The sequence below is a fragment of the Miniopterus schreibersii genome, assembly GCF_964146895.1.
Source record: "Miniopterus schreibersii genome assembly, chromosome: 11".
NCBI lineage: Eukaryota > Metazoa > Chordata > Mammalia > Chiroptera > Miniopteridae > Miniopterus > Miniopterus schreibersii.
The window spans coordinates 6846416-6867500 of NC_138111.1; the positions used below are offsets into that span (position 1 = coordinate 6846416).

Sequence of the window (21085 nt, forward strand, 5' to 3'; positions counted from 1 at the left end):
GATCTGGTGTCTTTGCCCTTCAGCTACACTGTATATTCTACTCCCTATCCACCCTCACCTTGCCTGAGCCCCAAGAGGCTGACCTCTATGCCCTCAGGCTTCTGACCAAAGGAAGTCACAGCAGGAGATGAGAGGAAAGTAAGGACAGAGTGCTTCTTCCCCTGGCTCCCTCACTGTAACACTGCCTTTACTTAAGGCTTCAGTTACTGTTCCCCACACATCTGTCTTGGTTGGGTAACAGAACCTAGTATTACTAGTATTATGCTTTGTGGTTTCACTACACCCTACCCACACTTCTGTCAATAGTCACTTTATTAAACTCTCCTTAAATTATTCTAATTTGAGTATGCCATCTGTTTTCTGCTGGGATCCTGACTAATATACTGGCCTATTGGTCTGACATGCCACACAGAAGCAAGGCAATGGAAAGGTGAGATGCGATGATCAGGGACAGGTATAATGGGACACTGATGAGAATACTCACAAGGGAGAAATAGGCAAAAGAAGGTGACGGGAACAAAAACTGGAGGGACCATGATTCTGATTGTGGCTTTTTCTAAGGTATAAGAAAACTCAAAAATACTACATCTGAGGTGGAAATAGCCTCTATCTCTCCTTAGCTTGGGAATCACGTCAAACCAGTGTTAGAGATTCCCTTTAAAAAAAGTCATTTCTAAAATAAACATAATACCTGACATCACTGGAGCAAGCTTTGGGGAACGTGCTAATTATAGAGCTAATTGTAGAGGGCAACAACAACAAAATCAGAGGCTTCCCTTGCTTTCTTTAAATCTCGCAGAGATGCCTTATCTGTACTCAGTGTTACAGCATCCTCAAAGCTCCCATCTTTTTACAACCTGCTTCTTTGTTCTTTGCACACTGTTTAATGACATCCCATCTCCACCAGGACACACAATCAGAGCCTTTATAGAACAGAGGGTCTGTAGCCTTCTTTTAAGACAGTGTGAAAGAACCACTTTAACAAAACAGCTGCCATTTTCCTTCAACTTGTCTCCAGTTCACCAATTGCATACTCACAGTAAAATCTACTTGTGCCTTCTATCTACTGCCAAAGTAACTGAAAAGGCCTTTATGGATACCTGAGAAAGATACTGTGATCTGAGAGCCATCTTTCCTTTTCCCAGCTCTAATCATTATTTTAACGTGCTTCTTCTTATTTTAATACATTTTTTAATAAAGAAATCTTACTTACAAATTTTAATTAGCTTACTGAATATTCACTGCTTTGGAATAAGCAGTTTAATGAGTAAGGAGACCTCAGACTACTAACTAGCCTGGAGTCTCTAAAGTAGCTAGGGGGAAATGATGCAGCCTTAGTGATATAAGCCCTGGCCTGTGCCTCACAAACCAGGACTCTACGGCTGAGACCTCAGGGATAGAGGAATCACACTGCCTCTTGCAGGAAAAAAGTAAAAATCCAGTTTCTTCCTTTTTATCAAGAACGTCTGTGTAAGAACCTCCAGCCCTCCTGAAGACCTGTCTCTCTTGTCAAATCAATTAATTTCTCTGAACATTAGTCTCATCTGTAAGGGTTAGGTACTTTTCTTCACACCAGACTGTTATAAAGTGGTAAATATGTTATAGAAATTTAAAAAAAGAAGAAAAAAAAGGAACCACAAAAACACATTATTTTAAATTGGACCTGCAAACATTTGAATTCTAAGTCTGTTGCAAAAGCCAGAAAACCAGACTTGGCATCATTGGCTGGTGCTGAGCATGAGCCCAATCCCTTCATTAATGTTTGGGGAAGGAAATGCACACACCAGAAAACACCCACTTGACGTAAATGGACTTCTAATATCGCCTGCCCTGTCTGCTCCAGCAAATTATACTGTTCCTTAATATTTCAAGTGGCAATGAATACTACGTAACCCAGATAGTAATGTTTTATAAAATGCATGTTTTGTAAGTTGGTAACATAAATCAATTATATTCCATTTCAAACTGAGAAAAAAAAAATCAAGGTGTATCACTATTTCATAGGAAAATGACAATAACTATTAAATAAAATGTTATTATAAATCTAAGTTTGCTCTGGAAGTTCTATGCAAACTAATGTCAAGACAGTAGCTGGATAACATCTTAACCCCAGCCACTATTCCTTTAAATAACAATGACAAAATACTGGTATAAAACTTTCATTGGAATGGGAAGGGGATCTTTAGTATCTTGAACTTCAGATATACAAGCAGTAGTATTTATTTAGAAACTACTTTATAATTTTTGTTATGTGACTTCTAGGGAACATTGAAATTTCTGGCAAGAGTCAGCTTTTCCTTAAGTTTCACTTCAAAAACTGGTTGTAACTGTCACATCTGCATGCTATAAGGAAATAATATTCAAATGACAATCTATAAGCATCAATATGAGTATTTAAATAAAACTGTATTTTCAACCCAATACCAACTTTTTAAGGAGGTAGAGTTATTTATTTATTTGTTGCCAATCCTCAATCTAAATACCAGTATATCTGTTTAAAATGAAATGTATTTTTGTTTAGATGATGACAGCTAACTTTAGGGCCATAATTTATTACAAATAGACCTTTAAAACAAAATACAAAACAGTGACAGGAATTAACTTAATTTTTCTGTTTAATGGATAACAAGGAAGCATAGAAATCACTGGGACCCAAATATCCTAATAGCATGGTTAGTAAGAAAGGACTTGGTGAATTCCTCAAAGCTTTCACCAAAAAGTTATATTACATTTCCTTTCAGCAACAAATAACCTGGCTTCTCATTGGTGGAAGTTTAGGTCAGTCATCTAAATAGGGAAAAGCAGGACTACATGCCATTAAACTGTGTCTCTTCCCATGGCATGTTTATGTCCTTTCTATGGAAGATTTACACTAGGGTGGCAGGTGACTACTTGACTCCTTGTAACTTAGGAGTTTTAAAAAAATTATCTAAACTTAAAAGCTTGCATAAAAATGTGGAAATACCTGTTTTCTTTATATCTTCTCTGATGATGGAACATCTGGATATGAAATTTGATGAGAACGAGCTGAGGAAAGAACAGGGTTCCTCTATTACTGGGGAAACAAGACACACCCACAGAGTTCTCACTCACCTGTGACACTGTGATGCTGCATTTCTTGGCCAGCTCCTCTTTGGCTTCTTCACTGGGGTAGGGGTTGCTGAGGTGTGAGTAAAAATATTCATTCAAGATTTCTGTGGCCTGTTTACTGAAGTTACGCCTTTTTCGTCTATGACAAAAACCAAAAAGAACTGTAGTTATAATCAACACCAACCAAAGAGGAATATATTAATTAGGATTTTTTTTTTTAAAAGCAGATTTCTATTTTTAAACATTTTTGGGGTCTAATTTATCAATGTGGTATTATAAATTATGCTCTTGGCATCCTCCAAAGCACTATCCAATGCATTTTAAGATTCAGAATCACTAAGAAAAATACTAGAATACAAAGTAACAATTAACTTCATTCTTTAATTTATTCCACAAATATCTACTGAGGATCTAATGTGTTCTAGATACTCAGTAAAGATCCAGTTGGAACAAAACAGAAAGATTTACTAGAGAGTTTACAGGAGATTGGAGGGTTAAGGTAAAAAGTAGGAAGTTAGGGGAAAGAAAGACATTAGACAAGTATCACAGAAATAAATAATTATAAATTGTGGTGACTATATCAAGTATGATGAAGGAAAAGCATAAGGAATAATGAAAGTGTATAAGAGGGGAACCTAACATAGATTATGGAGTGAGGAAAGGCTTCCTTAAGGAGTGACATTTAATCTGAGACCTAGAGAACGTGCAGGAGTTAGTCAAAGAGCAGAAGGGAAGAGGAATGAGCAGAGGAAATGGTCTTGCAACAGAAAAGAGGCTGAAAAGTCCAAACGGCCAAAAAAAAGTCTGGAGCACAGTAAGAATCAGTGAGATGAATCTGGAAGGATGGGCAGGGGCCAGATTATACAGGCTTAGTGAGCCCCATAAGAATTTTTGGATTTTATTCTACCAATAGGAAGCTATTAAAGATTTCAAATTTTATGTTTTTAAAAAGATTATTCTGACTGCTAAGAATGGTGGGAGGAGGACATGAAAGGAAATATAGAGATATTTAAGGAGACAGCTGTAATGGTTAAATTGAGAGATGATGGTAACTCAACATAAGGTGAAAGTAATGGAAATAAAAAGATTCAGGCTCTATTTGAAATGTAAAAGAAATAGAACTTGATGAATTGTGAGGGGGGAAGGGGTGGAGAAGACAGAAAAGGAAGGTAAGGAAAAAATACAACAAGGATTTCTGGATTTGTCTGCTTAAGCAACTGCCTGGACTATGGTAAGATTTGCTCACAGGGAAAGACTAGGGCAGGAAAATATTTCTTTACTGGAGAGGGGTGGCAGAGTGCCAGGAGATCAAGTATTTATTAACAATTTACTTCAAATAGCAAAAATGTCATTTACATTTGGGTTTTGTCACTAAGTTTTTAAAGAATTCCAGCCTGAAAAAGCATTTGTAAGACTTCACTTTAAATTAGATTCTCCAGTAACTGGAAAATACTTCCCCCAAATAATTTTCTTAATACTTTCCTCCAAATACCTTAATGATCTTCTCAACTGTGATATCCTACACTCAGACAAGACAGAGTCTGTAAGCAGCTGTAGATGTGTCTACCCTATGAGATCATTCTAGCTGAAATGTCACTAACATGGCAGGTTAAGCATGTGATCTAAATCTCAACATTAAGGAAGAGTCAAGGGAGCAAGAAATCCAGGTCTGATCAAAACATCTCAGGTTATCAGAACTAAAATTTCTTATTTCATTAATTTTTTGGAAGGTTAAACCATTGTTTCCTACAGAAGGAAGAAGAGAATTGAGATCTATTTGGGGATTAAAATCAACAGGATTCTATGATGAATTAATTGGGTGGGAGAGATGGTGAGGGAAGACACAGAAGGGAGGAAGAGATATGTACCAAGAACAACAATTAGCATTTTTGCAGGAGTCATGCATTGCTTATAAAGAAAAACAAAGCCCTGAACTGGGGGTACTTTGAAGAGGCACACTCTAAATAGGTGGGTTTGGTGGTGACTAGGGTGGAAAACATCCAGAATAGATACTGAAATTGTCGAGCCTATGGGTAATTATCTGGTCCACAGATAATGCTTATGGAAACCACACAATAATGTCCTGCTCATAAAAATCTAGCTTTCTGGCTTTTTATAAAAAATTGGAAGATCAGCCACACCAGACCCACATCGTCAGAAGGCAGCCATAGGCTAACGGTGCGTGATGGCTGTTCCCTCAGATATCCCCCGTCTGCTCTAATCCTCATGCCCCTCCTCCAACCCCTCCACTCAGTTCCATTACATGTAAGCACTGAGTTTCTGACTCCCAGTCTAAGACACGGAGTCAGCAGCAAGACCCAGCGTATACTGGAGTGGATGACCCAGGACATTTTTTTGGGAAATGAGGACTTATGAAAGAAGGAATAAGCAGAAACATATCTAGGAAAACAGGTTCATTTGGCTTACTCATTAATTTTGCCTACAAGTGGTTTTAGCAAATAGTGTAAAACTCAGAGGACAAATTTATGGGCAGAACAGGACACTCACCCCAGACATTTTGGGTGGGTTCAAACTATAGCACTTCCACTACTAGAAGTGCAGAGGGACCTATGCACATTTATTCTTCATTGTTTTGTACTGGTACGTGCTTTGGCTTGTCCAATTACCAAAAACATTTGAGTATGGCCTTAACATAAGACCAGAATGAGCAAGAGAATCATCTGTCTGAATGAGCATACTTGCCTCCAGCAGAAAAACCTTCCCTTCTCGGTGCAGAGGACTTGCTAAGAGGCACAAGAATAGATGGAACCAAAGCCCAATACTTGCATTCACTTGAAGGCATAAGAGACACCTCTGTCTCATACTTTACTTATTTTTTAGAAAAATATTCCGTAGAAAATGCCCATTAAGCATTTTCCTAAATTTCATTACCCCCATGGTTCACCACACTCTAAGTGGCTACGCCTCAGCCAGTGTGCAGTGGTGATCAGTCCCAGGGCTGAGTCCCATCAGTATCATGGCACTAACAGTAGTTTCTGTGGGAGACGGGACTCTGCTCCAAGCTCTGCCACCTTCTCATTCTTGCTGTGCTCACTGGCTTGTTAACATACTCTTCTTGGAAGAAAAAATAAATCACTTAGGTGTATACATTATGAATGCAGTTATGTAAAAAAAATAAGCACGCATGTTGACGAAAATGGGAAAGTATCGGCAGAAATAAGGATTGCAATTGTGTTAAGGATTCCTCTATGTTGGAAATACTTTTAAATGTCTTTGTTATATATTGTTTTAGTAAAATGCTCAAAGTTGGCAAACAGTTTTAAAATGTTTACTGTTCTCTGTCACCTCCCTAACTCTTTGAGCTGTTGTAAGTATTAAGTGGAGACCTGGCTGGTATGGCTCAGTTGGCTGGAGCATCATCCAGTGCACCCAAGGTCACAGGTTCGATTACTGGTCAGAGCACATACCCAGGTTGCAGGTTCGATCCCCACATTGGGGCACATACCATAGTGAGCTTGGTATGTACCTGTTGTTTTTTAAATTGGGAAAAAATTTTTAGAAAATCTTAACAACAACAAAAAAGGAACAGGTCATGTAAGGCCTTAAATGCCAGATTAAGCAGTGTGTATATGAGTTATCCACATTGCAGAGCTACTGTGGTTTTCAATCAAAGCCATCAGGGCATCATAGCAATGCTACAGAAACAGAAAAGGTATGTGAAGGACGGGCAGGAGGGGAGGAAGGCTAGAGACAGGGAGACTAGGAGGGCACTGTGCTAGTCCAGGTACAAAGCGATGAATATGACTGAGCAGTGCAAGGAAGGATGGAAAGAAAGAGATAATATGAGAAATGTGGAAAACAAAGCACTGGTGAGCTCTAGGGACTGATTTATCATAGAAGAAGGAGCCAAAGGTGACACAGGGATTTGCTTAACTAGGAGCACGGCAGTTAAATTAGGTGGCAGATGCTTCCTTATCTGGCTCTAAGGAAGAGCTCTGGCATGAAGACTGTTCCACACACCTTGCTTTCCAGTTGAGAAGCTAACTTAGTTATTTTCTCTAATACTGTAAAATTTGGATGATAATTATCACCTCTGTCAGATTGCAAGGAAGAGAAAGCCAAACAAAATAGAAACTCGTTTCCAAAGCTGAAGACTGATCACAAGCTTTAGCAACGCCCAAGAGGCAGCCCTGCAGAGGCCGCATATTGTAGCAACCTGACAATTCTTTTATTTTGTCACCCGGTAGGTCAAACACACCTTAGACCACTTATCACCTAATTCCTGCGAAACCTGGTGAAAGCTTCAGGTCAAAGGGAAACTTTCATCCTTTTGGGAGAATCTGATAGGCTTTCTTTCTTGATTTGGAAAAACAGAGTTTGGGGCTTTGTGGTAACCACTATTAACTAAAGTACCACTTCCTTCTCAAGAGCATCAGGATTTCCAACTATTCTCTTATAATGGACACAAGCAATGTAACATCAAGAAATTCTTAGAAAACAAACCTTTGTTAAACAGAGTAGACTGAAAATTATCCTGAAAAATACTTCTTAGCATCAGATTTGAAAGGCTACATATTCCTAAGTGATTAGCAGCAGCACTAATCCTATCTGTTTCCTGCGTCACCAGACTGGCAGCTAATGGCACTCCCACTCCCAGACAAGAGGCTTGACAGCGCAGGCGCCAGGAGGCGAACTACCTGTCCAGCTAGAGAAGAGCTCTTACAGCTACATTAATGGAGTATCTAAAACCAACTGGCCATTTTTAGAGAAATAATATACAAAGAGCAAAAAGAAAAAAAGAGCCACGCGATAGACTTGTGGCCTTACATACCTGGCATCAAGGAACCTTGATCTTAAAATCATAACTGCTTCACAAGTGCTTTGTTTGAGCTGCATCTGAATGGAACTAAATTTTCGATGTATGATGCCCACCATTCTTTCAATCTCTTTTGGGGAAATGGGACGTGTTCTACTCTGCTCTCGGAGAAGGTTCATCACATGTGTAGTGAATTCATTACATGCCTGTAAGGGGGAAAAATCACTCTTTAGAAATCTGGTATTTTATATTATCACGCCCAGACATTAACTCATCTGAATTTCCACCTCATTTGCAGTTGCCAATGGCATGATGCAGTGGGTAGGGTAAGATGAAAACTAAGACATTTGTGAAATGGCAGTGGTAAGTTAGATGGGGCAGCAAGAATTCTGAAACTATGAATGGCCAGACATGCAAGGGGGACACTGCATTCAACTGCCCTTCCCATCCACCCTTGTCCTAGTTCCAAATGAGGTCTTCCCACTGGGAGATGCTCTCTATCAACTCTTATAGATACACAAATATATGTTCATTGTTAATAATAAGCACCTTCTAATTTCTCTGGGGTTTTACATTTATTCAACAAATGTTTACTGAAGGACTATGAAATTCAAACTCTTCCAAGTGCTATTAAGGAACACAGAAATGAGCAAGATACAGATCTGGCCTTCAGTGTGATAAAAATATATAATAAAACTAATTCTCAAACAAGGCAGCCAATGCAAAGTCGTCACAGGACGACAGGAATAAGTGCTTCCTAGGTTCCAAGGAGGGAGTGTTCTCATCTGGAAGCAGCGCTCACATCAGGCTGCAAGGCACACTTGACATTTGGGCTTTGAAGAACAGGTAGGATTTATGAAAGGTGGATAAAGATAGGAATCAGGAGGAATTCCAGGTGCAAGAAAAACCCTGGATATAATGGTATGTGGCAAGTTCAGAGAATTGAGAGACTATGTAGAGAAGAGGGGGTTCAGGTTTGTGTTAGCATATAAAGGCCCTGAATACCAAGCATGCCAGTGTCCTTAGTATAATTTAGCTGTGGTGTGGGCCCTACTAGTGGACATGAGCCATCCCTGGAAGATGGGTAAGGCAGCTCAACTCTTCAGGGGAGGGGCAAATCCTGATCAGATTTGGGTCTTAAATCAGATTTTAGGTAACAATCCTCAGCCCGTTTCCTTCAGTTCACCTATACTCTTTTACACCTACAAAACCATGTAACTGGGTCTACACTGAAATCCAGTACTGCTTGGGTAAATAAAGTTATCAGTTATACCCTTGAATAAAAAGAACATCTTTTGGCATTTTCGTTAAAAAGGCAAGACAGAGATTTTGCATCTTACTGCACAGATGCCCCTGGTAGGGCGAGCAGACAGAACTATCATTGATCACGGCAAGACACATTTTTAAGCTATAATAATGTCCACCTCCCTAAAGATATCCTGAACATTGCTCACATCTAGCACTTGATGGTTTTTCTAACTGCTCATTAGAGAACTAACCTTTCAAGTGCACTGGGTGTTTCAGTTACTCTAAGCTTTTATGGAGCTTTTCCATAAATATTTCTAAGGTAAGATAAAATGAGTCATGCTTACCAGTTAAAGTTTTTTACATGTTTTAAGTCTTAAGAAATTTAAAATTCTTGTGAGTAGTGAGTGACATTATGTCATACTTATAGGATTCTTCAGAGTGTAAAACTGTATAATACACAAAGGAGGCATCCAATAAACATCTACTGATTGGTGGGTTTTCTATTACAATTCAAGAGCAATGTTAATTAGCCTTAAATACATTATCCCTCAACTGTAAGGGCAGAGTTCTTACCCTGCAGCCCACAGGGAAGTTTAGAGTGCCTGTGTCTCCCAGACAGGTTATACAAGTGTGTGCACGTGGTATTTCCTGAAGAGACAATTTGTGGAGTTTTTGTTTTCTTTTCAATTTGGATTCTTAGACAGTCTATAACTAAAAAAGGCTAAGAATTGTTGTCTTAGATTTGACACCAAAAAAATATTAAGGAACTCTGCAACTCTAAAACCAGAAGCCTTCCTATCTCTAAGGAAACCAAAATAAAAGTAAATTTAAGATTTTCCTTGCTTTATTGTCATTTTAAACTATCTTATGCGGAGCTAAAAAGAAGTGGTCGCCCTGCCAAGAACTATGCCTATTTTTTCTTGCACCTTTCCCTAAAGAGATGTACATTTAATTTCAAAATTATATAATTTGACAAACTTCCAGCCCTTAGTTTTCTCACCAGTAAAATGAACAAAATTAAACTAGAACTGTTTCCCCAAATTAGGATCAACAAATTCTATAGCTAGTTCCAGAAAATGCTAATGCATGACCCAATAATATAGTATGTTTGGGTAATGTGGTATTAACCAAAATTTTAAAAGGTTCCTTTTTATTTTTGCAGGATTCTCAGTACTTCTGTTATGCCAATTGCATAGTAAATCTTCAAAGGGGAATGGTGTATTCAACTTTTCCCAAGTAAATTTGATCACAAAACCTCTATTCTCTAGAGTAGTGCTGTCCAACAGAAATATACTATGAGCCACATAAGAAATTGTTAAATTCTCTAGCAGCTGCATTAAAAATAAAATCAGGTGAAATTAATTTTAACATTTTATTTAACCCAATATATAAAAAATATTAACATTTGAACACATAATAAATATTTTAAAAACTGTTAATGAGGCACGTTACATTCTTTTTTCATACACTTTGAAATCTAGTATGTATTTTACATTTAGAGCACATCTCAGTTCAGACTGGCCAGATTTCAAGGCTCAATAGCTACGTGTGACTAGTGGCAACTATATTGGACAGCACTGCGTAGCTTGCAGACCAACGTGCTATAAAAAACTCTTTAGAAAACAGTATACTAAGTAATCTTTGATGTTTCTTTTTTTATTCTTCACTATCAGGCATTCATACAAATACACACACACACAAAAAGACAGATTCACTTAGAATATCCTTAATGAAGCAAGAGAAATTATTCATTTTACTGTATTCTCAACACTTGACTAAGTCTTTAATATTCTGTATGACAAACGGGAAGCACACAAAAAATACTTCTCTGTATACTGATGGATGGTTATTCAAGAAAAAGCACTTGTGTGGTTGTTTAAGTTGTGTGCAAAGCTGCTTTTTTCACAGAACACTATTATTTGAAAGCAAAATAGACAATATGATTATTCAGTTTTGGGTATTTGGCAGATGTTTTCTCAAAAATGATCCAAGTGAACATGTCACATCAAAGAAAACAGCTGATAGTAGTTGTGCCAGTGTTGAAATTTGAGTGAAAATTGTAATTTTGAAAAACTTCCATCCACTACTATAAGCCTGACAGTTTCCCATTAGACTTTCTGATTGTTTGGCACTGGTACTGATAAATATGATATTTTGATATTATATAATGAAATGTGTCAACACTGGAAGATATACCCGGTGAACTGGTATTTTCCAAATGATCAATGCATGAGGTTACAAAAGCACGCACGGGTAGAAGATCCATTCAAAGTGCAAACTAGACCAATGGATTTGAAAGGAACAAGGTATAATGAGTCAATTAATATGGTTTCAGACTCCACATTGTAACTAATATTTAAGAAACAGTAACTTGTCAAGTTTTAGTGTAATATCAGAAAAATATCCACAGTTACATAAAAAGGCTATTAATAGCCCTGGCTGGTGTGGCTCAGTTGATTGTGCATCGTTCCATGCCCCAAAAGGCTGCCAGGTCAATTCCCAGTCAAAAGCACATGCCCAGGTTTTGGGCTAGATCCCTGGTAGGGGGCATGAAGGAAGCAGCTGATGGATGTTACTTATACTTTCATATCGATGTTTCTCTCTCTCTCCCTCTCCCTTCCTCTGTCTCTAAAAATCAATAAACCGTTCTTTAAAAAAAATAGGCTATTAATATATTCCTCCCTTTTCCAATGACATATTTGTGTGAGGCCAGATGTTCCTCATATACTTTAACCACATGACTGACTGCAGAAGTGCACGTGAGAATCCAGGTGACTTCTATTAAATCCAACATTAAAGAGCTTTGCAAAAATGTAAAAACAGTGCCATTCTTCTCACTGAATTTTGATTTTTTTTGGGGGGGTGTTAAGTGCTAAAGTTAACATAATGGTTTATTATTGTTATTTTTAAATTAATAAATACTTTTAATTTCTAGTATATTAAATACTGATAGATGCAACCAACCCAGTGAAAGCTCTTAAGGGGTCTCCAATAATTTTTAAGAGTCTAAGTTCTAATAACAAAAAGTTTGAGAACTGCTATACTAGAGCATGGAAGCATTTCTTATTTGCACATATAACAGTGCTAATTCCTACAAATTAGCTTACACATTATGGTAACAAACATCTATGTCATGCTGTATGTCTTGATAAATAATTCAAGACTCGTGTGAATGATACCTTAGATGTTAGCTCTCCTAGTATTTCTCTGGCTGTATTTTAATCTCTCCAGAATGAATGTTTGCCTATGGTTTCTAAGAAGCAAAGACTCTTGGGGGTAGGGCGGAGACAACAACAAAAAAAAATGGTTAAAAGCAAAAACTTTCTGCATCTAAAAACTCATAATTTTCTAAAACATTTGCTGAATGTCTTGCAACTTATTAAGTGAAGTCATCTATGAATGCAAATGCTGATTAGCAATTTGGCAATAGCCCAACAGTCACAGAATTCACATAGCTTTTCTTTAAACCAGTAGTTCATACATGATTAATTAGAACATCTCATTTATGTAGTGTGCACTTTAGCTCATTACTCTAAGTAAAATTCGTTAAGTATTTACATTTAGATAATTAAAATCTGGGTACACCCTTAAGAAAGATGCATACACTTTAGGCAAAGTGATTTTTTTCCTTTATACCACTGAAAGTAAATTACAGCCTCATTTACAGCCTCATCTGTACCAGTTTCAGAGCAGAACACAGTACTGCCTCATTTTCTATTCCTTAAAAGGTATACATTTTTAAAACATATAAATGCAGTAAGAATGGTCAAATGATTAGAGAGTTGTTTTGAAGGGCCGCCCATCAATGCTGTTTATAATGTGGAGTGCTCACTTCAAACATTTATCATATCCTCCAGCGTACCTCCAAGACTATGTTATTAAAATAGCAGACACCTCTTTTTATTTTAATCCAGCTGCTGAAAACTACCTAGGATGCTTTTTTTTTTTGGTTTGTGTTTTAAAATATACATGGTAATAACAGAGTTAAGTGAACATAAAGCATGGAAGACTTCATATAATAAAAATAGTTTTAATCAATTCTTAACATGAGTCTTCCTTTTTGCCATTTGTTCCTTTCTTCTTAAAATTCCAAACCAAATTATATTTGAGAACTTAAAATATTTGGATTTTTTATACTGTTTTTAATGACATTTGTTGGCTAGTCAATTGTCTCCTTAATATTCATACCTATTTGGTTTATACTCAAAGTTTTCAGCATTTTGTTGTTTTGTGGTGGTGGTGTTTTCAGTTGTGAATTCAAAATTCAACCCCTTTCTTAGCCTGTAAGTTCAGATCATTGAATATAAAAATGTAAAATCAAACAAAGAGCAAGCACTGATTTTAAAGGAAGTTTTTAAATGTTTCAGTGATCAGATCTAAAAATTGAATTGGTCTTTTGTAACCATCTAGAGAAGTTAATCATAGATAACAGATCATAATACCACCTATTCTAAAATCTACTTTTCAAGAAAGGATAAATCTCTATTAAAAATCAATGCCTCTCAAATTTGCATAAATCCATTTTCAAGATGTCTTTATAACCTTACAAGCAACTCTAGTCCAATATTATAGATTTTGTATTTATGAAATGTTTATTATTAAATCAACAAATTCTTCATTTAAAGATTCTTTTTAAGCCAACTAGAATGAAACCAATATGCAACGGTGAAATATCTATTGTACTTCAACATTTCTTACCTAATTACATAGATTAGGGCCCTATCTCATGAGGGTTTTGTAAGGATTATATTATGTAATATATGTATGTTAAGTTCTTTGCATAGAATCTGGAACATAATTAATACTTAATAAATGGCAGTTATTATTGACAATGAAAATGGCAATTTAATGAAATTCATATTTTTGTGTGTGTTAATTCTGCAAGCAAGTCCCTACTTTGATTACCTAATACATAATATAGTTCTGCCCTCCCACTGCCTGACTACAAACACTGCTTCCAAAGTAGAATAAAAAAAAAAAAGAGAGTACTCAAATATAAAACAATTCATTCACTAATCAAGTTTATGGTCAAAGATACATTTGGTGCACAGCGTCAATAAACTGGAAACTTGGAGATAAAAAAGGGAACACTCAGACACTCCTTCCAGTCAAGGAAGTGACCCAGCATGAAAACAGAAGTAAAACCCTTCAAATCCTTCCTCTGGAACAATGAATGACAAAGCCTTGCTTGGGAAAATGAAATAGAAAGTTTATATCAGGTAGTAACCTTTTGTCTTTCCTGCTTAACTATTAAAAATAAATGGCAAAATGCAATTAGGAGTCTGTAGGCTACACAAGCTCTAATGTAATAACATCAGGACTTTTTTAAGCCTGATAAAAATAAAAATTAAATTCTTTATAAGCAAAGATTTTGCCAGGAGATTTAAGTATATAATGCTGAGATTCCTCAAAGAGCCCAAGGCCATTCCTTTACAATGGTTTAGGTTCCACACTCACTCTCCATTCCCCCAACAACACTCAGTAATCCGAAAGTCCTCTAGTATCTAAACAGTACCTAGATTGGTCTTGAGCACATTCAGTGTATATGCTTGGCTCCAATGCTTTACCTGATTTGAGGTGAATTCATTCGACATCTGTGAACTCAGAACGCAGGTTCCCAGATGCTTGGAGAGGGTTGGGGACCCTTACAACACTTTCGCCTTCGGCAAAAATGTATTTCAATATAATTATAGTAGATAGCTTTCAATATGTCATCTCTATTATAGCAGCTATAAATTATGAAGTGAATTGCCTGTGTACAAGCATTTCTTCTGGTACAAGCAAAGTGGGAGAGCTGCATAGGGCATGATATATCTTTTTTGTTTTAACTGAGAGCAAATGTCTAAGTCAAATTTCATTTGCAAATACCAATGTGTCCATTTCGCTTTGGTAGAGAGGTAAAGGAGCCAAGAAGGCCTTCAATTCTTAAAAACAGGCTTCCCAGAAACCTTGGCTAAAGTTCATTAGGAACTCACCTATTCTAATAGTTGGGCCTTTAATTATAAGAGCATATTTGAAAGGGAATGTAAAGGCATTTTTCAAAACTTCTAACTAATTAACAAGAAAAATAAGCAACCAGGTTTTTGTCCAACTAAAGGGGGAGGCAATGCGCCCAAGACAAGTAGAATAAGACAGGTGCTCCAGCGCTGGGAAATGATCATAGTCCTGGTTGGTGTGAGGACCAACAAGAGGAAAGTGAAACAGTTTTGCTCCCGTTGGAGCAGTAATCACATTCAAGAACTTCACTCTAATATATATCCTATGCCTAATGTTTTTCAAAAGGGTTCATAAGTGAATTTAGATGATTATCACCAAAATTCTTTGCACCTAAGCCTATGTAATGGAGACATATGATCAAAGGACATTTTATAGAGGAAAAAAAAAGGACAGTATTTTAAAGATAGTACCATTCCTAAAACACACATAAAACTGAGAGCCTTGCAGCTTGGATTTAATTTTGCTCAAACTGTATCTCTAGTCTGCTTAGCTTTGTAAATGCGGCTATGTTTATAAGGTACTTTAATTTACGGCAGTGGTGGTGTGTGTTAATTTTATGGCAATCTAAATCTAAACAGGCTTCAGATACATTTTCATTACAGCTTCATTGCAAAACACAGTAGAGTGAACAGCTCTAGATTCCAAAGTAGTTTATTTCTTTTAGTAAAAGACTCAACCAAATTTTCTGATGAAGCCTCTGCCTTAACATACATGTTCTTCCTATTTACAAATAAGCTTTCTCTCACTCAGAGTACCTGTGTTCACTTTTAGAAAGAAAACTTTCTGCAGTGATTAAAATATTTGGGGTTTTTGTTGTTGTTTTTTGTTTTTTTTTCCATCTCTACTCTGATCCCATTCCAAATGCAATCCAACACGGGCAAATCACAGAAAACCAGAATGTACCAGAATTATTTCCCAATTTGACATAAGTAGCAGCATAATTCAATGAAAAAGGCAGGCATATTATCAGAAACAGATTTCAATGCCTGATTCTAACACTAACTAGACATGTGACACTCGACAAATAACTTAACCTGAGTCTCATTTTCTCATTCGTAAAATGGGAATTATAATACCATCTATTTTAGGAATGTTACCCTTTCATCTCACTTAGCTCTGCTTAGCCCTTCTAGTAATACTAAAACATATCCCTGAAAGGTCTATCCCACATAAGGACCTATATCCCAAAGATTTAAAAAGAAAAGTTGACTATCTTATGTTAAAACTCACAGAAGAGCTATAAAAGCCACCCCACGGACAACTCAAGAAAATTAACTGTGACTGTTATTTGTAAAACAATTCAGAACCTAAAGCAAAAAATTGGTAAACTAAAATCCTGTTGAATCAGCCAACTAGTCTTCATATTCCATCTATTTATTTGTCCATAATACTGCACTGATTTAATTTATCTATATTCTTCCCTTCTGAAAGTGTTAAAAATGAGAAAAGAAATATACATTTAAGAAGTTATTAGGCCACTAAATATATCTAAAAATAAGGCTCATGATTACATTCTAAAACTCATATTTTCAAATATATTTAATCCAAAAATACTCAGTGTAGATTAATTTATGAAGAACTTGTATGTACATGTGTATTTTTAAAGCACAGAAAACAAAACAACAACAACAAAAAATCCCAAACCCTGTGACACTGACTGGTGCCAGCTTCACCCAACTCCCAACAGGGCAGAAGGAGAAAATAAGGAGGCTGATGGGAAGAGATGTGGCAGGAGGCAGTAAGGAGGCATCTTAACTCCTCAGCCAGAAGAGCAGAGCCACCTGGCCCAACACGACAGAGCTTTCCATGCAAGGTGACTGGTGGTGTTTATTAAGCATGTACAGACGTATTTAACATAAAGTTATGCAATTAGGATATTACTACAAATCAGAGTCATTGCCACTGTTTATGCTCAGGGCAACCTTTTCAACCACGACTTCTTTTGTTTACTCTCAATTAGTCATGTGTCAGATCAGAAAGTTCCTTTCTTTTCCAGGTACATACGTAAGATAATTTCTCTAAAATTCTTATTTGAACATCAGCCACCAAAAACTATTCCTGCAAATGAGACTAGAAATACAGTCTGAGATCCCAGAAAGTCCTATTCAGAAAAAACAATAATACCTTATAAGATTAATTTATGTTGCATTTTAACATAGGACTACACAAATCCTTCTACCCTCCCTCAGAACACACTCACCTCTAGGAAAGAGTCCAGCATTTGCTTAATACCACCATAGCCAGCATATTAGAGAAGGCAGTGAAAAAAATAACATATACAACTGAAACTATACAGGGAACTTGGAAGGAAAATCAGTATTAAAACCGACCAGGACTTCCGCATCACATTAAGGGTGACTGGGCTTTAAGACATACCTGACTACACAGTGAAGTATTTACAGGTGAAATGGGATGGTGCCTAAGACTGCTGTAAAGTACTCCACCAAAAAAAAGGGGGCTTGGGGCGTGAGGGAGAAATAGGCAAAATAAGACTGACAAAATGTTAATATATATTTATCTGGGTGATGGGTATACCTAGGCAGTTCCTTATTTTAGATTTGACTTGATAATAATATAAAACAGCCAATTCACAACTGCTTTTTGACCTAAAAACTTGGCAATTGCATAGGATTTGACTTAATAATATTCTCTTTATTATGGGGTACATTTAAACATTTTCATAGAATGTTTTCTTTAATTACCTTCCAGTGAAAATTCCTCAAACTAAGCAGGTTTTCAAGCTTAAACTAACAACTAAAATAAGTTCAAAATGAACTATGAACATTTTACCTTTTTCCACTGAATCTAAGAGTTACTTATTTTCCCCCACATTTTAACATCTCTGAAGTTTGGAATCATTTTACAACCAATGGCATGTTATAGTTCAACTGGGCAGTGTTAATTTTTGTTTGATGGTACATAAAAAAAGATACAGTTTAAAATCAAAGGTATCTTAGATTCAATGAAATATGGTTAATATAATTGCTGAGAATAGCATTTTTAATCCATACACTCTAATCAGGAATTTAGCACATAATGCCTAGTATTCCCTGCCCCAGGTTAATTATCTTGGAAGGTCTCCTCCTCAGAGAGACAGGCCAGAACCTGCTTACTTTGTGAAGTTAGCTCCTTCCCCTATGGTATGGCACAATCCATAAGAATTCCTATTTTATTGTAAAGCTCATAGCATAGGAGGAAAATCTCACTATACAGTGCTTCCCTTTAAAATTTGTCACAGCTTATGAAAAAGGCCAGTGCATAAATGTTAATGATACAAGCTCTGAAGAGCACAAAGTGGTGAGGTTAGAAGGTAAGGATGGCTGCAGGTGTGGTAGTAAGGACATGTGAATGTGAGGAATGAATAAAACTAAAGTAGATGGGATAAAATAGTTTAACTTCACCTCTAAAAATCTCAAAGGGACTTCATTTCATGAATCCAACCATTCATTTAGATTTTAGCATTGACCTTATTTATTTCACTCTTTGTGTTAACACCTACCCCTCACAGCCCTCAGAATTGGTTAGTGCAGTCTAATAGCAGAGCAATAGAGGGTTTGGGCAGGACTATGAGAGTGGCGGCTGCTGACCTGTTCATATTTCTCCAGTTCTGTGTGATAGATTTGTCTGATCTGGGTCAATTTGGCTCTGTAATCTGAGTGTTCAATAGAGTTATCTGAAGAACCTCCAGAGGCTGCCGCGGCTGCAGCTGCTGCCGCCGATCCCCCACCTTTCTCAGGACCTGAAACCCCTTCTGCCAAAAGCATATTGTCCAGTCTCATTAGCTGGGGATCGGGAGGGTCCTCCTCCTGGGCTCCTCTGATGCTGAGACCTTCAAGGAAAGAGACAGACAGACAGACAGACAGAGAGAAGAAGCGAGAAACAGGACAAACAGTGTGAGTATTTTATTTATTCAAGAAAATGATCAAACAACATCAGTGTACTACAATTCATGCTGAGAATTTCATTGTTCACATTTTATCAATAAGCATATGTATGAAAATTCTTTTCACGATAATATTTACATGCATCCCAGAATTTCTAAGACCACCCCTTCTCAATTTATCCCAGATTGGATCCTTGAGAAAATGTAGCCCTGGCTTCCAGAATATTCTGACATCCAATCTTCCCAAATTTAGGTGATAATAGCATAAAATGGAAAGAGGGTAAAGAACTCAATATTCTGATTTAGGAAAAAATCATCCAAGGAGATTTAAAAAAAAAAAAAAAAAACTGAAAAAAAGGTGGTTGTTCCACTTCTCTATAGAAGAACAAAAATTTAAATCTCATAGGAATTAATTCACAAGCTATATCCAAAAATTTAAAAATAAACAGGATCAGATGGGTTTCTCTATTATGTAATTTCAGGGGGAGAAGAGAAATACATACATTATGAGGTAATTAGCTATGCTTTAAAGATATATATTTATTAAATGCATTTGTTAAGGAATTGTCAACAAACTATAAAACTAGGACACTAAATACAGTATTAAAAATGTACCATCAACATGGCAATACGGTGCTGGGCACAGTAGTCTCAATCTAATTTTGCTTTTAAATAAAGAACTTCCTAAGTGATGCCCAGTCAGCACCTCATCTGAGTACTATAGATCACAGCTGACAATTCGTAGGTTTAATCAGGTCACATAGGCTTTCTGCCAAGATGTTTTCAACAACACAGAAGACAAAGTTTTAAAATAATTATCACTGTATAAAAAGCACTGGAGTCATGACAGCTCAAAATCAGCATTTTCATTAATGTGTAACATAATCTAAAATATCCCAGCCCAATTAATCTCTGTAAATCTATTTAAAAGCAGGTTCCTCACACTAGTTACAAGGCATCCTGGGGAAAGGGGAAAGGAAGTTGGCATCTTTCATGTCTGCATTTGGATTCTGCCTTTTCCGTCTGTGCCCGTTGTTTATCCACAGTGGTGCACACTCTGTATCTAGTGCAACTTACATGACAGTAACATCTATAAGCTGCCAAGTACTCAACTGAGCACCAGCTCTGCAACTTTATATGCTAACCTAAAACTACCATCAATTCTTTTAAGAACAGATTTCATTCCTAGATGTCCTGAATTACACCCACAGCAGGAGAGAGCTCTTGGCTGTCTTAACTCAAATGCACAACTTTAATTTCCTCCCTCAAAACACTTTAAAGCAGTCACTTTCATTTAAAAATATACTTCAGAATAATTTCAACTGGGTAATAAAACTAACTCAAAATAATTTAAAATTATGTCTGTTGCCTATAGAGGTAAATAAATAAGGTTTGAAAACTAATATACTAAGACAATAATTCATTTAGGGAACCAAAAAGTTAGGTTAACTCCCTTAAATAAGATAAAATCAGTATCAGTACATGGCTGATAATTAAAGATAGACAAACATGTATTTGCTATTTCTTCTAGACCTAGAAGAAACTGCCAAATATTGGTTATGTTGGTATTTTTAACATCTTTCATTTTCTTTCCTTCTAATTCATTTTATTAGATGTTAAAATTTCATGGCCTAGACACACTTATAGTTCCACATAGCAAGTTTTTTTGTGCCTTTGACATGCAGTAAGTACTCACTGAGCAACCTCTTACCTGGCACTTTAGGCTCTGTTTCGTTTTATATTATTCATTTGGGAGTTCCTTACATTTCTCCTTTTTAAACTAAATATTTTTTAACATTTTTGTGTTTTGTTTTGTTTTGTTATATTTACACAGATAACGGTGCTTCTCCTGGAAATGTGTTTTATCTACCTTCAAGGTTCCTCAGGCTGCTAGTTTTCCCATTGTACTTAGAGTTACTGATCTTTTCCTATGACAATTTGGTGAGGTTCTTTAATAGTAGATCAACATCCATAGACAAAATCATTACATTTCCCTGCACATGTGTGGCACACAAGAGAGGATGCTCAATGACTAATTCACAAGAAAGCAGGGAGACAGAATGAAATTCGTCAGGAAGAAATGCAAGACA

The 21085-nt window shown here is 36.6% G+C and overlaps 1 protein-coding gene across 2 annotated transcripts in view; it reads right to left on the bottom strand.

The window, feature by feature from the left end:
• The window catches only part of PBX3 (PBX homeobox 3), a 177083-nt gene that overhangs the window by 24156 nt on the left and 131842 nt on the right, over positions 1-21085 (bottom strand). For both annotated transcript variants that reach the window (XM_081150550.1, XM_081150551.1), the window contains exons 3-5: positions 18700-18941; positions 7883-8073; positions 3094-3229 (exon numbers count right to left, since the gene is read on the bottom strand). In XM_081150550.1, the coding sequence (XP_081006676.1) occupies positions 3094-3229; positions 7883-8073; positions 18700-18941 (569 nt within the window). The remainder of the gene's footprint in view (positions 1-3093; positions 3230-7882; positions 8074-18699; positions 18942-21085) is intronic.